Here is a 16841-nt window from a genome sequence, read left to right on the forward strand (position 1 = left end):
TCCAAACGCTTCACTGAGGCTCACACTGTTCTCTGGTCCAAACGCTTCACTGAGGCTCACACTGTTCTCTGGTCCAAACGCTTCACCGAGGCTCACGGACGTTACTGATCAAACACGCTTCACTGAGGCTCACGGACGTTACTGATCAAACACGCTTCACCGAGGCTCACGGACGTTACTGATCAAACACGCTTCACCGAGGCTCACGGACGTTTGAACCTGAGCCCGCTCACACGTGGCTCAGCCATCGCTGGGTTCTGTGCGTTCTCTGCCTTCCAGAATGTTCGTGGGGTTAAAAGGTGTGACACACAAACGCAGCATCGTCACGTCTGAGTCGGATGGATTATGTAACTGTATACATGGAGTGAACCCCACTGCAGCAGAGAAGCAGCCCTCCCCTCCTCTATTTTTACCTCCTCTGCACCCTGTGCTTATCCCTTCATTCCACCCATCTCCTCCTTTTTAATTAACCCTCCTCTTCTCCTCCTCATGCTCCTTCCATCTCTCTGAGTCATCTCCCCTCCCCCTCTGCCACACGTCTCACCCCTCCTCCGCCTCCTGCTCTCCTCTCTCTCTCTCTCTCTCTCTCTCTCTCTCTCTCATCCTCTCCAGTATTTTCTTACAGTCGCTGAAAGGCAGAGCACACACAGGCGGCAGGTAATGGCAGCCGGTCCTCTCTTCCTCTTTCCGTTTGCTCGAGAGGTGTGGTGTTTATCCATCTGTTGTCTTGTTTCATGTCGTATCGATCGGATGCTGCTCGGTGCAGAAGGGACGCGGCTCGTGTGTTTTGGTGTGATAGAGATGCTGGAGTTAAGGTGCTTCTGTGGGCGTGTGGAATGGGCTTCATGCTTTTTTCAAATGTATGTTCATTTGTGCGTAAATGAGAGAAAAGCCCAGTGAGGTGTTACGTGTGTGAAGCTGGAGTTGCTGTGCTGCAGGTCTGGGATTCTGCCTCATGGCTGTCAGATTCAAACGCGTTCGAGCCTGAATCCACCTTGGTGGGTGATATTCATATATCCATGCACGTTGTTGGCGCTGATACTGGAGACTGTGATTAGGTTCAGATTAGTGTGGAGGTGTTTGCATCCTGCATGTGTGTGTGTGTGTGTGTGTGTGTGTGCGTGTGCGTGTGTGTGTGCGCGTGCGTGCGTGCGTGTGTGTTCCAACAGGCATCGCTGTGTTCCTTAGCTGCAGGACCATTAGGAGTGTGTGTGGGTGTGTATGATGAGGTCCTGCAGTCAATTACAGACGGGTCCTTGGTGTATCAAGTGTGTGAGTGTGTGTGTGAGGATGCTTCAGCAGCGTATGCGCCACACGATGGGATCAGTCACTTTACTGTATGTCAAGTGTGCGTGTGTGTTGCTTTCTCACATGTACTTTCTCAGATTTCTTGGAAAATGGCAGCCACACAATTTGTGTGCGATTTCATTTCATGTGTTTATTCAGAGTTTTTGCTTTTTGTTTACGATTAAAAGTGAAATAATTTTCAATTCCTCTACATTTGCACTATTTTTTACCAAAAAGCACCAAATATTAAAGAAGCTGAAGTGTTTAAAAATAAATCCGTCTTGTCTCATCAGTAGTCTCAGTTGGGACAGTGTGTGTTCTGGGATCTCTTTAGATTCCAGTGTGTGTTTGTCTGTTCGATAATGTTTTATACTGGTTTGTTGAAGTCGTGTGTGTTTGAATCCTGCATGTGTGGGTGAAGGTGAAGTGTGTGTCGGTGTGTGAGGCTGCTCCACTTCCTGTGTGTGTCTTCCTCCTCCTTCCTCGTCATCCATCTTTTTATCTTCTTTCCTGCTTCATCTCTGACTCCCTCCATGTTTCTCTTACATCATTGTTGCCTTTAATCTCACCTCTTCTCAGTCTCTGCTCCAACGTTTACCAGGATGTGGTGTATGAATAAACCTGAAGTAATCAGGCTCCTTTGTGTGGACAGTGTGCTTCTGTGATTAGTGAAGGGAAATGGGATCCTTAGGCTTCTCTGGACTTGTGAATAATTCTGAGTTTACTTTAACCTTTCTGAATGTTTTGAAGCAGCAGGAGAAGCTCAAGTGGTTTCATTTCAGTAACTTTTCCTTCTCATCACCTGTCAAAGGTCCAAAGACCATCACGCGTCGTCTCTCTCTCTCCATCACTGAGTCTCTTCCTGACTCGCCCTGTTTTTCTGCTGAGCACTGCAGTCTCTGCTAGGTGTGGTGTGGTGTGGTGTCCTCCCTCTGCTGCTGTAGAGCTTATGTAACGCGCTTCCGCTCTGTGTGAAGTGATGAGCTCATCGAGGTGGCGACAGATTGGGAAGGACGACATGTGTTTATGGATATTAGCGAGTGTCATAAATATATTTTGCTGGTGTCATGAACACAGAACTAGAATTTAAACTGACAAACAGAAGAACAGCTTGACTTGACTATTTGCTGACTCCATTAGAACCTAATGAAACCTACCAAATATCCACAAACTAAACTGAACGTAGGTTATTTCTGTTTTCATGACAGAGTGATGAACTTTAAAGCGCACAAATCAGCGCTCATGTAAAAGCGTTCATCTGTAGAACTACATGAAGTACAAAAAGTCTCCACCAGCAAACAGCGACTTGTTCGATCCGGGACTGATTTTATCTACAATATCCACAGTATTTAATGTCAATACAGGCTAAGGTGAAGAAGGAGATGGAGTGAAAGCTGCAACGCAGACAAAGGGAGATGTGATCCTTGAGTTTCAGTTGTGGCTTAAATAGTTCCAGATGAAAACCAGATTCTACATAACTGAACTGACATAACAGTGGTTGTTCTTGGCTGTGGCGTCATTGGAAGGAGAGTGTGTGATGTAAGAGTGCTGGCATGAGTCCTGCTGCTCAGCGGGGACTCAGACCTGCAGGGTGGGGCTTCAGAACAGACGGAGGAATCCTTTAAACTGCAGCCTCCGAAGCAGCACAAACCCGAAGGATGCAGGAGAGGAGGAAGGAGGCTGTGAGCACTCAGGAGGCAGATTAAAGCCTATTAGTCTATTAACAAGCCCACGTGTTCAGGTCAGGCTGCAGGTCTGCACCAAGCGCTGCTGCCTCCTAGGGCCAGTAAACGAGCCTGCATCAGGACCTGCTGCCACGTACACGTAGGACGGACCGGTCCCACAACGTTCCAGCTGAATGTGGACCTGCTTCTGTCTGATGCTTCTTCGCTTCCATCTGTGCTGAGATGAGAGAAGTGAAGGGGCTGTGCTGCGTCTGGGAAGAAGCAGCACATAGTGACCAACCAAATTTAGCTCCTGGGAGATGAATGCAGTGTTTAAACAGGACGAAGCGCGGCTGCTGCGTCCCGTCGATGGAGCGGCGTCTCACAGAATCAGCTGTTTGCTCTCAGCTTCTCGTGAACAGGAGAACTGGGAACACAAAGCAACACTCAGATTAGATTCTGCAGCACAAACACGCTCATGCTCCTAAATTTAGATCTAACTGTGAGCGTTGGTCTGTGGGTCTGACCTAAATGTACGTCAGCAGCTCCTGCTGCAGAGCCACCAGCCGCTGCGTCTGCATCCTGCAGCAAACGGCCTTTATGCAAAACAGAGTCCTTTCATTCTGAGGAACCATCACAAACTGCCTGATCATTAAATGTCAGCGTGGTTCTGCACGTTTTCCGTCTTTGGTCGTGTGACACTTGAGAAGCTCAGAGCTGGTGAGATGCTGCTGCTGCTGCTGCTGCTGCTGCTGCTGCTGCTGCTGCTGCTGCTGCTGCTGATGCTGATGCTGATGCTGAGCGCTGGCCTACTTACAGCAGCGCTGCAGGATTTTCCGTTCTGCTTCTCTCCTGGGAGAGACGAAGCAACAGCAGAGCAGCGTCAACACACGAGCAGAACGGGCTCAAGCGACGGCTAAAAGCAAACGTCCTCCTTCGACCAGGTGGAGGTCTGTTCCAAAGAGCCAGGTCACGGATCACGCAACTGCATGTGATCACCTATAAATATATTCAGTCAGTAATTGTTAGTGGGATCAATACAATGTTGCTTTGGTTTGACAGCAAATAGAAAATGGAACAGAGCTGCTCTGATTATTGACCAGCAGCAGCTTCGTCTGGATGAACGCAGCAGCACAGACATGCATAATTTACTGCTGAACATTTTACTGCAACCTCCTTGTGTGTGTGATAGTGTGTGTGTGTGTGTGATCGTGTGCGTGTGTGATCGTGTGCGTGTGTGAGGCTGCCTCTCGTATCAACAGGCAGGTTGTTCTGTGTTAAAAATAGACCTTCTCACCCGTGAGGGCTCCTTCGTCGCCTCCTTCGTCGCCCCCTTCGTCGCCTCCTTCGTCGGTTCCTTCGTCGCCTCCTTCGTCGCCCCCTTCGTCGCCTCCTTTGTCGCCTCCTTCGTCGCCTCCTTCGTCGCCCCCTTCGTCGCCCCCTTCTGTTCTGTCCAAATCGACGCTGACGTGAGCAGCTTTGCGTCTCACACTGCAGGTGTGACAGCCTTTGCGTTCTTCCCTCAGGATGTCGATCGTCAGCATCGTTGCCAGGGAGATCTTGGACTCCCGGGGAAACCCCACGGTGGAAGTGGACCTTCGCACAGAGAAAGGTGTCCGCTCACATTCATCACGTCAGCAGCCGTTCATGGAGACAGTTTGACAGAGCAGCAGCATCTTTGTTGTAACTGTAGATTGCTTCTGACATGCAGTGACCTTGCTGTGACCTCTGTCCAGTTTGATCAATTCTTAGGAGGAGACTGAGGCTATGAGTTAATGCCAGGCAGCAACAAGACAAGACACGCGAGACCTAGAGCAAAACAGGCTAAAAGAAGCATTTAGGATTTAGATAGAAATTGGAAACCACACACTTGTCGTCAGAAACAACTCGAGAAACAAAACTGGTTCCTCCACAATAAGAGCATGTTATAAAGCGGGCGGGCGTTGTGCAGGTGTGATCAGCTGATCGCGGGCCGTTTCCGTCCGTCCCTCAGGTCTGTTCAGGGCTGCGGTTCCCAGCGGAGCGTCCACTGGGATCTATGAAGCGCTGGAGCTGCGGGACGGAGACCAGAGCCGCTACAAGGGCAAAGGTCTGCAGACAGACACACACACGCACACACACGCACGCGCACACGCGCGCACACGCACGCACACACGCACGCACACGCACGCACGCACACACACGCACACACGCACACACACGCACACACACACACACACACACACACACACACACACACACACACACACACACACACACACACACACACACACACGCTGACCAGCCTGCTGTTCTCTTCCTCCCGGGTTCAGGGGTTCTGACGGCCGTGGGCCACATCAACGACTCGCTGGCGCCGGCTCTCATAGCCTCCGTAAGTCAAACAACACTCACAGCGTGAGGCCGAGGTCACACCTGGACTTGACACCAGGCGCTGAGCGTGTGGAGGCTGTGTTTGCATTGTGTGACCGCTGTGTGTGTGCAGGGCGTCAGCGTGGTGGAGCAGGAGCAGCTGGACAACATGATGATCGAGATGGACGGCACGGAAAACAAATGTGAGTCCAGCAGCTCGGATCCGTTCTTACTGACGCCGCTCAAACACCCAGAGACGGCTGATGGACCTGCGTACACACACACACACACACACACACACACACACACACACACACACACACACACACACACACACAGGTTATGAATGACACACACACACACACACAAACACACACACACACACACACACACACACACACACACACACACACACACACACACACACACACACACACACACACACACACACACACACACACACACACACACACACACAGGTTATGAATGACACACACACACACACACACACAGGTTATGAATGACACACACACACACACACACACACACACAGGTTCTCACACAGCTGTGTCCCTCAGCCCAGTTCGGGGCCAACGCCATCCTGGGCGTGTCTCTGGCCGTCTGTAAGGCCGGCGCCGCAGAGAAGGAGGCGCCGCTGTACCGCCACATCGCCGACCTGGCTGGAAACACGGAGCTGGTGCTGCCGGTGCCGGTAGGACGCGCACACACACACGCAGAAATACAGACACGCAGAAATACACACACACACGCACACACGCACACACGCACACACACACACACACACACACACACACACACACACACACACACACACACACACACACACACACACACACACACACACACACACACACACACACACACACACACACACACACACACCCTCAGCCTCCACGTCTGCTGCTTCCAGGCCTTTAACGTGATAAACGGAGGCTCTCACGCAGGAAACAAACTGGCCATGCAGGAGTTCATGGTTCTTCCCGTCGGAGCCGAGTCCTTCAAGTAAGAACCTCCACACGTCCGTTTGAGATAAACGCTGGGACGCGCGGCGTTGGCTGCTAGAAGCTCATGCGCTGTCCTCCGTCAGGGAGGCGCTGAGGATAGGCTCGGAGCTGTACCACACCCTGAAGGGAGTGATCCAGGAGAAGTACGGCCAGGACGCCACCAACGTGGGGGACGAGGGGGGATTCGCTCCCAACATCCTGGAGAACAGCGAGGGTGAGTGGGAGCAGCCGTCCTCGTCTGCTGACTCAGCACACTGACGCTTTATTAACCTGCTGACGCGCAGACGCAGCACCATCAGGCCGACGCCTCATCGTGGTTCCGTTTCCTCCTCAGCTCTGGACCTGCTGCAGACGGCCATCGAGAAAGCCGGCTTCACGGACAAGGTGGTGGTCGGGATGGACGTGGCCGCCTCCGAGTTTTACCGCGACGGGAAATATGACCTGGACTTCAAATCGCCCCCGGATGCAGAGCGACGCATCACCGCGGAGGAGCTGGCCGACATCTACCAGGGCTTCGTCAACAACTACCCAGGTGGCTGCTTGTTCGCTCTGCAGACAGCGCTGACTCGGCTGTTTGCGGAGCTTCTCACCGCCGTGTCCTTTGCAGTGGTGTCCATCGAGGACCCGTTCGACCAGGACGACTGGGAGGCCTGGTCCCGCCTCACGGCCCAGGTGGGGATCCAGGTTGTTGGGGACGATCTGACGGTGACCAACCCCAAGAGGATAGAGAAGGCGGCCGAGGAGCGAGCCTGCAACTGCCTGCTGCTCAAAGTCAACCAGATCGGCACAGTCACCGAGGCCATACAGGCGTACGTATGAGCCCACATCCAGCACCAGGGGGTCGGGGGGACTGGGAGGACTGGGGGGACTGGGGGGACTGGGGGGCGGCAGCGCCACGTGACTAAAACTCTAATATGCAGAAACAGAACACAAAACAACCAAACTATGAGCACAGCTGATCTGAGCTGGAAGAGAGAGAGGCCTTTAATCCCAGGTTTAACACACGTCACTCAGGGTTTGAAGCCATCAGTCCTGACAGAGCAGCTGGATCAGAGCCGAGGGGGAGACAGGAAACGGTGAATGGGAGCCCAGCTGGAGGCAGCAGCTCAGACAGGAAGCAGCAGCAGCATCTGTGAGTCATGAACCAAAGCTAAACGTGCGCTGTCGCCCAGGTGTAAACTGGCTCAGGCCAACGGCTGGGGGGTGATGGTGAGCCACCGCTCAGGAGAGACCGAGGACACCTTCATCGCTGACTTGGTGGTGGGCCTCTGCACCGGACAGGTTGGTACCGGGACCGGCCGCCTCACGCCTCCCTGCTGTTCTTCACATGCATGAGCCCGTTTCTCTCTCTGCAGATTAAGACCGGCGCTCCCTGCAGATCCGAGCGCTTGGCCAAGTACAACCAGCTCATGAGGTCAGTGACATAATCCTCACTCAGGTGCTCAGTCTGTCGACATCTGAGAGAAAACCGACGTGACAGAGGACACCAGCAGTGTCGCCCCACGCTTGCCAAGTAGCGGGGGGGGGGGGGGGGGGGGGGGTAGCTGTGTAATCCCATGGGGCTGTAGGGGAGGTGGAGGAGCGTGAGACTTACTGGGGCATTAACCAGTGGTGAACACAGCAACAGGTTCTTTACACGATTCAAACGAAAGCAACCAACATAAACGCTGACTCTGACTCTCTGACTCTGACTCGTTGACTCTGACTCTCTGACTCTGACTCTTTGACTCTCGCCTCCTGAGCCTCCAGACTTTTCACTAGACCTGTTTCTTTCACAGGATCGAGGAGGAGCTGGGCGACCAGGCCCGCTTCGCAGGGCACAACTTCAGGAACCCCAGCGCCCTGTGAAGCTCACAGACCGACGAATGAATCACATACCAACACACCGAACACGGAAAGAGCCATGAACCAAGAACGATGACAAAAGAGCCAAAAACCCAAAACGACTCAATCAAATATGCACCGGAGCTTTAGGACGGCGCTGTACGCTCACGCAGCAGGGACTAAAGCCAGACATGCACTGTTACTGTAGTTTTAAAGGAATAGTTCATGTACAGCCAGAGGACAAACCTGCAAAAACACAGAGGAGCAAAGAGCAAATAAAAAGAGGGAGACAGCAGCAGCTTCAGGGAGCGAAGGCGCTGAGTCACCGTCTGCTCGGCCTCCGTCCTCGTCATCACGTCTCCTCCTCGGCCACACCCCGTTCGTCCTCACCCACCGTCACTGATGATCTGTCCCCGTCCGTCCTCCACCTGAGGACACCCACCCACAACCCTCCGTCCTGAACGTCCATAGAGTAGCTGTGATGCAAAAGAAGAGAATTTAAACACGAACGTTTGTCTTGAAAACAATGTGAACAAAGTGTATGTGAAATAAACGGTTTACAGTTTATGAGCTTGTCGTCACGTATGTGTCTCTGATGACAGAACCACAACACTACAAGCACATGAGAGGGAACAGCTTTAATAGTGAGGTCAGGGTCCAACAGAAACAAAGCACATCACTTCATTTGTTCCACTGAGTCGGTGGTTGGAGCTTCAACCCAAAGCCTGAGACTAGAGACGCTACATCAGAGTGAAGCAGTGATGGTGGGCGGGGCTATGTGGCGGTGGGCGGGGCTATGCCGCAGTGGGTGGGACAATGCAGCGGCGGGCGGGGCTATGTGGCGGTGGGCGGGGCTATGTCGCAGTGGGCGGGATCCACCTTCAGCCACCAGCCGGTCACCACGGCGCCGCCGGGACGCCTCGCTCCGTGCTCGTCACGCTCGGGCGTTCACGATGTCCACAAACTCTGGCTTCAGAGAAGCTCCGCCCACCAGGAAGCCGTCCACGTCGTCCTGAGACGCCAGCTCCCTGCAGTTGGCGGCCGTCACCGAGCCTGCACACAGACAGTGTTAGCGAGGCGCCCGGAGCCGCTCGCACACGCACGGCGGCACTGACCTCCGTAGATGATGCGCACGGCGTCGGCCACGTCGTCGGACACGTTCGCTCGGAACCAGCCCCTCAGGTTCTGGTGGACCTCCTGAGCCTGGACAAGCAGGAGCAAACCTTAAAACGGAGACTCCTGCGTTAAAACCTGCAGGGAGGAGGCGCCGGCCGGACCTGCTCAGGTGACGCAGTCTTGCCGGTTCCGATGGCCCAAACAGGCTCATAAGCCAGAACCACTTTGTCCCAGTCCTTCACGTTATCTAGAACCAAAGCACACGCATCATTAAGAATCGACCCACACGTCCCACGATGGTCGAACGCGCAGGAAGCCCCTCCGACCTGCAATAAACTGCGTCTGAGCGTAGACGACTTCTTCTGTGGTGCCGGCCTCGCGCTCCTCCAGCGTCTCTCCAACGCAGGCGATGACCCCGAGGCCGCTGTCCAGAGCGTGAGCCACCTGAGGAGCAGCCAGACGTTGAGCGCCCGCAGACGGCAGCACGCGCCAGGAGCCGACCCAAACCCACCTTCTGGCCCGTCAGCTCGTCGCCTTCGCCGAACACGTGGCGCCGCTCGGAGTGTCCCAGGATCACCCAGTCGGCGCCGCAGTCCCGGATCATGGCCGGGCTGCGGACAGCACTCAGTGTCATGGCAAATCCACATCAACGCTGCACTCGAGATTCAGGAAATACTTCAAGATCGAAAGCAATAAATGTGCCACTAAACCACGTGACCACCTCCCCATCAGTGAAGGTCACGTGCTGGGTCGAGTTACCTGATCTCGCCTGTAAACGCCCCCTTTGCCGTCTTGTAGCAGTTCTGGGCCGCGACGCTGATCTTGGGATCCAAAATGGAGCGAGCGAAGTGCAGGTAGATGGAGGGAGGCGCGCACACCACGTCTGAAACCACAGCACGTCACCACTTCAGACGAGCCTTCAGACACAGCTGACACGTGAACGCACCAGGAACGACGCAGCGACGGAGAAGCAGCGGGCACGAGGCCGTTACGCGGCTCAGCCTGACGTCATCTCTGCATTTCTTTACGTCTGCACCTCAAACCTTGTTGGTGAATCAGCGACGGTACCGGACTCGGTTCGGGCATTTACCGGTTTCGTCGTGCAGGCTGGCGGCGTTCAGGACGGACACCAGCTCCTCCACGCTCTCCTTGGTCCCGTTCATCTTCCAGTTTCCTCCCACGAAGAACCTCCTGGACGCCATGGCCGAACGACGGTCGCTGATGCCGCTGAACTGGATCGATGCGGCTCCGGAGGATCAGCTGCTGCAGGATGAGCGGCGCGCGCGTCAGGTGCAGCGAGAGGAAGCTCCACCAATCACAGGCTTCCTGCTCATAAAGCCCATTACTCTGCGTCACGGCGCGTCAGCGCCACCTGCTGGTCACGACGAACACGTCATCTGAATAAATTACATTTTCTTACTTTCTTACTTTTTTATCATTTGTTTAACTTATAATAGGTCAATAACATCATATTAATTATATCTATAAATGACTAAATGAATCACAATGAAAATCAACTAAACTTAACACAATAGCACATATTCAAGATTCTTTTTTTTCCCAGAGGGAAATTGCTTTACACACTTATAATTGTTTTTACATTGTATAAAAGGGGGGATTGAAAATACCAAAAAGTATTATCAGGACAGGCGTGTAATATATGTATAAATACATACAAATATATCCATATTTATACACATATACACACAAATCAGGTTACTTTGTGTGCACATACAACTCCTATAAACCGTGTGTGTACACAGACGCAGGTGGACCCTTCCAGAGGGGAGCGGTTGTACAGACTGATAACTGTTCTGTGGAGCATCTAATACTGATCTGCCTCTGAGGTGTGCAGGGTGAAGAGGAAGGAGACCGGACTGCCCGCTGTGCTGTCACACACAGTTCTGCAGGTGGACGTAGTTATTAAATATCTCTTAAACAAGGGTTTATCTGGTTGCGAAGTTCTTCTTCATTTTTTAGCAACGTCTTTAGTTTCAGTGGATATTATTATTATGATGATGATGATGATGATGATAAAGATGATGGTGTGGAGTTCGCATGTTCTCCCTGTGTTCGCGTGGGTTCTCTCTGGCTTCCTCCCACAGTTCAAATCATGCATTAGGTCGGTAGGTAATCCCCAAATATGGGATTAAGCGGTATGGATGGATATTACTATTATTATATTCATACATTCAGTTTGATTCCTCCAGATCAAAAACCAACATTTCTTAGGTTCATTCATGTTAATTCTCAATTAGTGAAATAATTATTATAATACTATCGACATTGTTATAATCTTCTGCTGGAACTGGTTCAGATTTGAACCAGTGTTGATGCTGGGTTCACGTGTCCTCTCTGACTGGTTTGTTCCTCCACAGCTGACGTGCGAATGTGTTGAATCGCACATCGTCCCAGCGGCTCACACAAAGACTCCTACAGCTGTTAATGCAGAATTCTATGTTTATTAGAAAGATTTTCCATAAACGTTCTCGTGTGTTTTTACAGAGGGAGTGTAAAAGTACTACAACGTGCTGCTGAACCCTGGAGATGTTGACAGCGTTGAACCATCGGCCGGCGTCTCGGCACCGGCCTCCATCGGAAGCTTTGTTCAAGGAGCAGCAGAACTCTAGCAGACACGTGTTCTCTGCGTGCGACGCACGACAGAAGACAGTGCAAGAACATCTCATCGCGCTAACGTACGTCTCCATGTTTTTACCTAAGCAAGAGAAGGGCTCTCTCCCACGTCAGTGACCTCAAGACAATAAAAATAAATCCTAGCTTATTAATGGTCAGTATTCACGTGCTCTCTTTGTATTGTCAAAATCCTATATCAATGTTATTGTTGATATTCTCATTAAGAGCTTAATCGTGCTCAGTAATTCTTTTGAATAATGTGCTATAATTTAAAATGTTTTTTATTGATTTTCTTTTTTCGCGTTTAACGGGTTAAACTCTCTTGTACTTGCAGCGTCCTGCTGAGTTTACACAGCGGCTACAACCTGTTTGCACAAATGACTGACAAAGAAACAAAGAGGGAGAGAGAAAGAGAGGACGCTCTGCACCCACGCCTCCTCCTACTCTTCTACCCCTGGCTTCAGCCTCCTCCCCTCCTCCCCTCCTCCCCCTCGTCTTCCTCCTCCTCTCCTCCCCCTCGTCTTCCTCCTCCTCTCCTCCTCCTCTCCTCCCCCTCGTCTTCCTCCTCCTCTCCCAGGTGACTCCCTCTGCAGCAGAGGCCTCAGTTCCACAGTTTGAGGAAGCTGTCCCAGGAGCCTGTGCACACGCCCATGCCGTCGTTGGGGACGCCGGTGCAGCTCACCCTGTTGTCATGGCCGGACAGCACGCCTGGAGGAGGGGGGTGAGAAGGGGGAGGGACACGTGAAGGAGGAGGGGAGGAGATGAGAGGGAAAAGAGGAGGAGGAGAGGAGAAGGAGCAGTGGTGGGGGGAACAAGAGGGAGGAGGGGAGGAGGGGGGAGACGAGAAGGAGGAGGGAGGAGGGAGGAGACGAGAAGGTTTTACCGCCGCCGCCTTAGTTCCCGCTGCCCACACTTTGCTGCCGTGACCCACTCACCGATTTTCTCCCCCTTCAGTGAGTCCCAGATGTGGCAGTTGAAGTCGTCGTAGCCGGCGAAGATGAGGCGTCCGGAGTTGGACAGGGCCACGGAGGTGACGCCGGCGTTCAGGCTGGGGTCCTGGTAGGTGATCACCTCCTGGTCGGAGCGCAGGTCGTACATTTTGCAGGAGCAGTCGTCGGAGCCCGTGATGATGGCGTGTCCGTTCTGGAAGAACTGAGGTGGAAAGAGTTTGGGGGTCACACACACACACACACACACACACACACACTCAGAAGCGTGTGCGACTACGCCGGCGCCCTCACAGCGATGGCGTTGATGTCGCTGGTGTGGCCGCTGAAGGTCTGCTTGCAGGCCCCTTCCCTCAGGTCCCACAGCTTGGCCAGAGAGTCGCAGGCTCCGGAGATGAAGGTGTTCATGTCGGGGGACAGGGCCAGCGACATGCAGTCTCCGATGTGGTTGGTGAACACGGTCTTCTGCTTGCCGGTCTCCAGGTCCCACAGGCAGCTGCGGAGCGGCACACGGGTTGGCTTCACGCCGGGACCGCACCGTAACTCATAACTAAGCTGTCACTCACCAGGTGGTGTCGCCGGAGGCCGTCAGGATCTCAGTGTCGCTGAGGAAGCGGCAGCAGGACAGGTAACCTGGGGGCGACACAGAGGCTGCTCAGCAACCCGTGCCTCCAGCGTGGCCCTGGGGGCCCTGTGGAGGGCCCTATGATGGGTCCTGTGCTGGGCCCTATGATGGGTCCTGTGCTGGGCCCTATGATGGGTCCTGTGCTGGGCCCTATGATGGGTCCTGTGGTGCGCTCTATGATGCAGTGTAAACCCAATGTAAACCCAGTGTAAACCCAGCTGGACCCCGTGCTGGACCCTATCATGGGCCCCGTGCTGGACCCTATCATGGGCCCCGTGCTGGGCCCCGTGCTGGGCCCTATGATGGGTCCTGTGGAGGGCCCTATGATGGGTCCTGTGGAGGGCCCTATGATGGGTCCTGTGCTGGGCCCTATGATGGGTCCTGTGCTGGGCCCTATGATGGGTCCTGTGCTGGGCCCTATGATGGGTCCTGTGGTGCGCTCTATGATGCAGTGTAAACCCAATGTAAACCCAGTGTAAACCCAGCTGGACCCCGTGCTGGACCCTATCATGGGCCCCGTGCTGGACCCTATCATGGGCCCCGTGCTGGGCCCCGTGCTGGGCCCTATGATGGGTCCTGTGGAGGGCCCTATGATGGGTCCTGTGGAGGGCCCTATGATGGGTCCTGTGGAGGGCCCTATGATGGGTCCTGTGCTGGGCCCTATGATGGGTCCTGTGCTGGGCCCTATGATGGGTCCTGTGCTGGGCCCTATGATGGGTCCTGTGGTGCGCTCTATGATGCAGTGTAAACCCAATGTAAACCCAGTGTAAACCCAGCTGGACCCCGTGCTGGACCCTATCATGGGCCCCGTGCTGGACCCTATCATGGGCCCCGTGCTGGACCCTATCATGGGCCCCGTGCTGGGCCCCGTGCTGGGCCCTATGATGCAGTGTAAACCCGGTGTAAACCCAGCTGAACCCCGTGCTGGACCCTATCATGGGCCCCGTGCCGGGCCCCGGGGCCGCCTCCTCACCTGTGTGTGCGTCCAGCTCCCTCAGGGTCTTGGGGCTGGCCGCCTTGATGTTGTACACTGTGCAGATGTTGTCCAGACCGCCGCTGGCCACCAGGTTTCCGGAGGGAGCGAAGGCCACGCTCATCACCCAGGCTGACTTCAAGGGGACGGCCACCAGCTGTGGGCGGAGGCGCTTTAGCTGCTCTGGTTCCAGATGTGGACTTTGTTTCACAAATAAAAGCTCACCTTGTTTCCAGTGAAGGTGTCCCAGATCAGAAGCTTTCCATCCTGTGATGCACTCACCATCTGCCTGCAGCACAAGAGAAGAGGCTGCTGTTGAACAGACGCTGGTTTAAACCGAGTCCAGGTTTAGAACCAATGATCTAAAACCACAGCGAACGCTAGCGGCTGCTCTGTACCTGGAGTCGGCCGACCAGTGCATGGCGTAGATTTTGGCCAGATGCCCCTTGAGGTTCTTCCTGAGCTTCAGCTGGATCCGGCCCAGTCCGGCTACGCCCCCAGCTGATGCTGACATGCTGCCGTCGTTCACAGCCTTACGAGCCGCCTGGAGGGAAACAAGGACGGAGGAGGTGACTGTGGAGCACATCTGATCCTTTCAGACAGGAAGGTGGACGTGGCTTCACCTCAATCTGTGTACGAAGCGCATCGCACTCCTTTTTCAGTTTATCCATTTCAGCTTTCTCGGCTGCCATGGCGACGGATGAAGAGGATGTTACAGACGGGAAGTGAAACTATCGGCCTGAGGCAGGAGAAGAAGAAGGAGATTTGTTATTAGAACCTGCTGAAGAACCAGGAGCTTGGCTCTGAGTGTGAGGCAGCAGCAGCTCCGCTTGGAAGTCATTTCCTGAAAGGTGGTGCTCCAGAGTCTGAGGAATATAATACGCTTAGAGCTTTCAGTCTGAGGGATCAAGCCACTGTCATTTTCATTCCAGGGCCTGCGTGCATTCAGTGAATGTGGCTAATGCTCCGTAATAGGATCAAACCACTAACTTAACGCTGCTGCTTATTGAAACTCTCACTAAACGCTAAAAAACAGACGAAGGAAACACGAGGAACGTTCAAAAGATGCAACGCTGAAACTGTCAGACTCCAGACGGACGCCTGCCTCCGTGATGGAGCCGTCAGTTGATTCCATCAGCGTCTCATTCCACATGTTCCTCTGTAGATCTGTTTGTTTATCGCCTGAGCGCGTCTGGATGGAGGAACGTCCCTCATTTCTGCAGCCGGACACACGCTGAAAACAGTGTTTTCTAAAAGCTTCAGACTCAACAACAGGCTCCAGTTTCTCCCCTGCGTCCACGTAAAGGTTCAAGAGAGCTTTACTGAAAATCTCCTGTCATCCGATTACTGAGCTCAGAGACAGAGATGCACAAATGTAGTAGAGTCTCATCTACAAAGGCACAAAACCGCTTGCTGTCGACTGACAGAACCGGGTCTGCAGAGAACCGACAGGGTCCAGTCCTGGACCCGGTTTGTCTGATCAGGCTGCTTCCTCCTGCTGCCGCGCATCAGCTGCACTTCAGCCCAAAGAACCCTTCCATGGGTTAAAGGAACCAGCACCAGAGCTGGACGCTTACACATGAGCACAGTTTGAAGGGAAGAAGAAGAAGCTCACCTTTGCACTCAGCAGCGTGGTCCCTTCTCTCGGCCCGCACCTGTGCAGACTCGTCCAGTCCCAGGATGCACCGGCAGCTCGCTGCTCCTCCAACAGACTGATGAAGCCGACCTGTCTCTACCTCCACAGTGAAAAACAGATGAGGATTGGTGGGGATGAAGGAGATAAGGGATGAAGGGATAAAGCTCAAAGATGGAAATAGAGAGGGAAGAGAGAGAGAGTGGGGCAGCGAGCGAGCGAGAGAGAGAGAGACAGAGAGAGAGAGAGAGAGAGAGAGGAGGGAGTAAACCGATTGGAGCGAGAAAATCAGGTTATGAGGTCAAAAGACAAGAACAAGGAGGAGGAGAAAAGCAGCAGGTGGAGAGGAAATGTGGGAAAAGCAGAGAAGGTCGAGCTTCATGAGCACGAGTGAGTCGTGGTCTGTTCAAAGTGGAGAAGGAGCTGGACTTCTCCTGATTCCTGACTCCTGTTCCCTGCGCGGGGCAGCGAGGTGAACTGGTTTGACGGCTAATGAGCTGAGCCCAGTTAATCAGTACTAATGGGATATCCGGGGACGGCCAATCTCGTTAGGGAATCAGAGCAGGTCAGACCCAACCTGCGTCACACCGCACGCAGCGGACGCACCCAGAGCTTCTCCTCGAGGCCGGGACGTGTGACGCCTGGAGGCGTGGACGGCGGAGGAGCAGCGGCCGCGTGGCCTCTGATGAGCGGTGGCACCAGCGCCACCGGATCCGTCCACAACACGGCTTTAAAGGCAACGAGACCTGATCCAAATGTGAGTC

The 16841-nt window shown here is 53.7% G+C and overlaps 3 protein-coding genes across 4 annotated transcripts; 1 reads left to right on the forward strand and 2 right to left on the reverse strand.

The window, feature by feature from the left end:
* Window positions 1-496: 496 nt before the first annotated feature.
* On the forward strand, window positions 497-8716 carry eno2 (enolase 2). 2 transcript variants are annotated; one of them, XM_029167806.3, is made up of 13 exons: window positions 497-657; window positions 4478-4563; window positions 4945-5040; window positions 5264-5322; window positions 5434-5503; window positions 5879-6012; window positions 6232-6323; window positions 6409-6539; window positions 6660-6857; window positions 6933-7134; window positions 7498-7606; window positions 7681-7739; window positions 8104-8716. In XM_029167806.3, exons 2-13 carry the CDS (start codon window positions 4479-4481, stop codon window positions 8171-8173), a joined length of 1305 nt encoding a protein of 434 aa, XP_029023639.1. In that variant the 5' UTR covers window positions 497-657; window position 4478; the 3' UTR covers window positions 8174-8716. The 2 variants fall into 2 exon arrangements, with proteins under 2 accessions (XP_029023639.1, XP_055368880.1); XM_055512905.1 differs by lacking the exon at window positions 497-657 and adding an exon at window positions 681-702.
* A 56-nt stretch (window positions 8717-8772) lies between these two features.
* LOC114866171 (triosephosphate isomerase) lies at window positions 8773-10576 on the reverse strand. Its single transcript, XM_029167897.3, has 7 exons — window positions 10356-10576; window positions 10025-10148; window positions 9777-9876; window positions 9592-9709; window positions 9427-9512; window positions 9265-9352; window positions 8773-9202 (listed from the first exon to the last, which is right to left on the reverse strand). Exons 1-7 carry the CDS (start codon window positions 10465-10467, stop codon window positions 9084-9086), a joined length of 747 nt encoding a protein of 248 aa, XP_029023730.1. The 5' UTR covers window positions 10468-10576; the 3' UTR covers window positions 8773-9083.
* A 1123-nt stretch (window positions 10577-11699) lies between these two features.
* gnb3b (guanine nucleotide binding protein (G protein), beta polypeptide 3b) lies at window positions 11700-16554 on the reverse strand. Its single transcript, XM_029167861.3, has 9 exons — window positions 16060-16554; window positions 15068-15183; window positions 14843-14988; window positions 14670-14733; window positions 14445-14601; window positions 13413-13479; window positions 13141-13342; window positions 12835-13051; window positions 11700-12607 (listed from the first exon to the last, which is right to left on the reverse strand). Exons 2-9 carry the CDS (start codon window positions 15134-15136, stop codon window positions 12501-12503), a joined length of 1029 nt encoding a protein of 342 aa, XP_029023694.1. The 5' UTR covers window positions 15137-15183; window positions 16060-16554; the 3' UTR covers window positions 11700-12500.
* Between the last annotated feature and the right edge of the window lie 287 nt (window positions 16555-16841).

The sequence above is a fragment of the Betta splendens genome, chromosome 11 (assembly GCF_900634795.4).
Source record: "Betta splendens chromosome 11, fBetSpl5.4, whole genome shotgun sequence".
NCBI classification, from domain to species: Eukaryota; Metazoa; Chordata; class Actinopteri; order Anabantiformes; family Osphronemidae; genus Betta; species Betta splendens.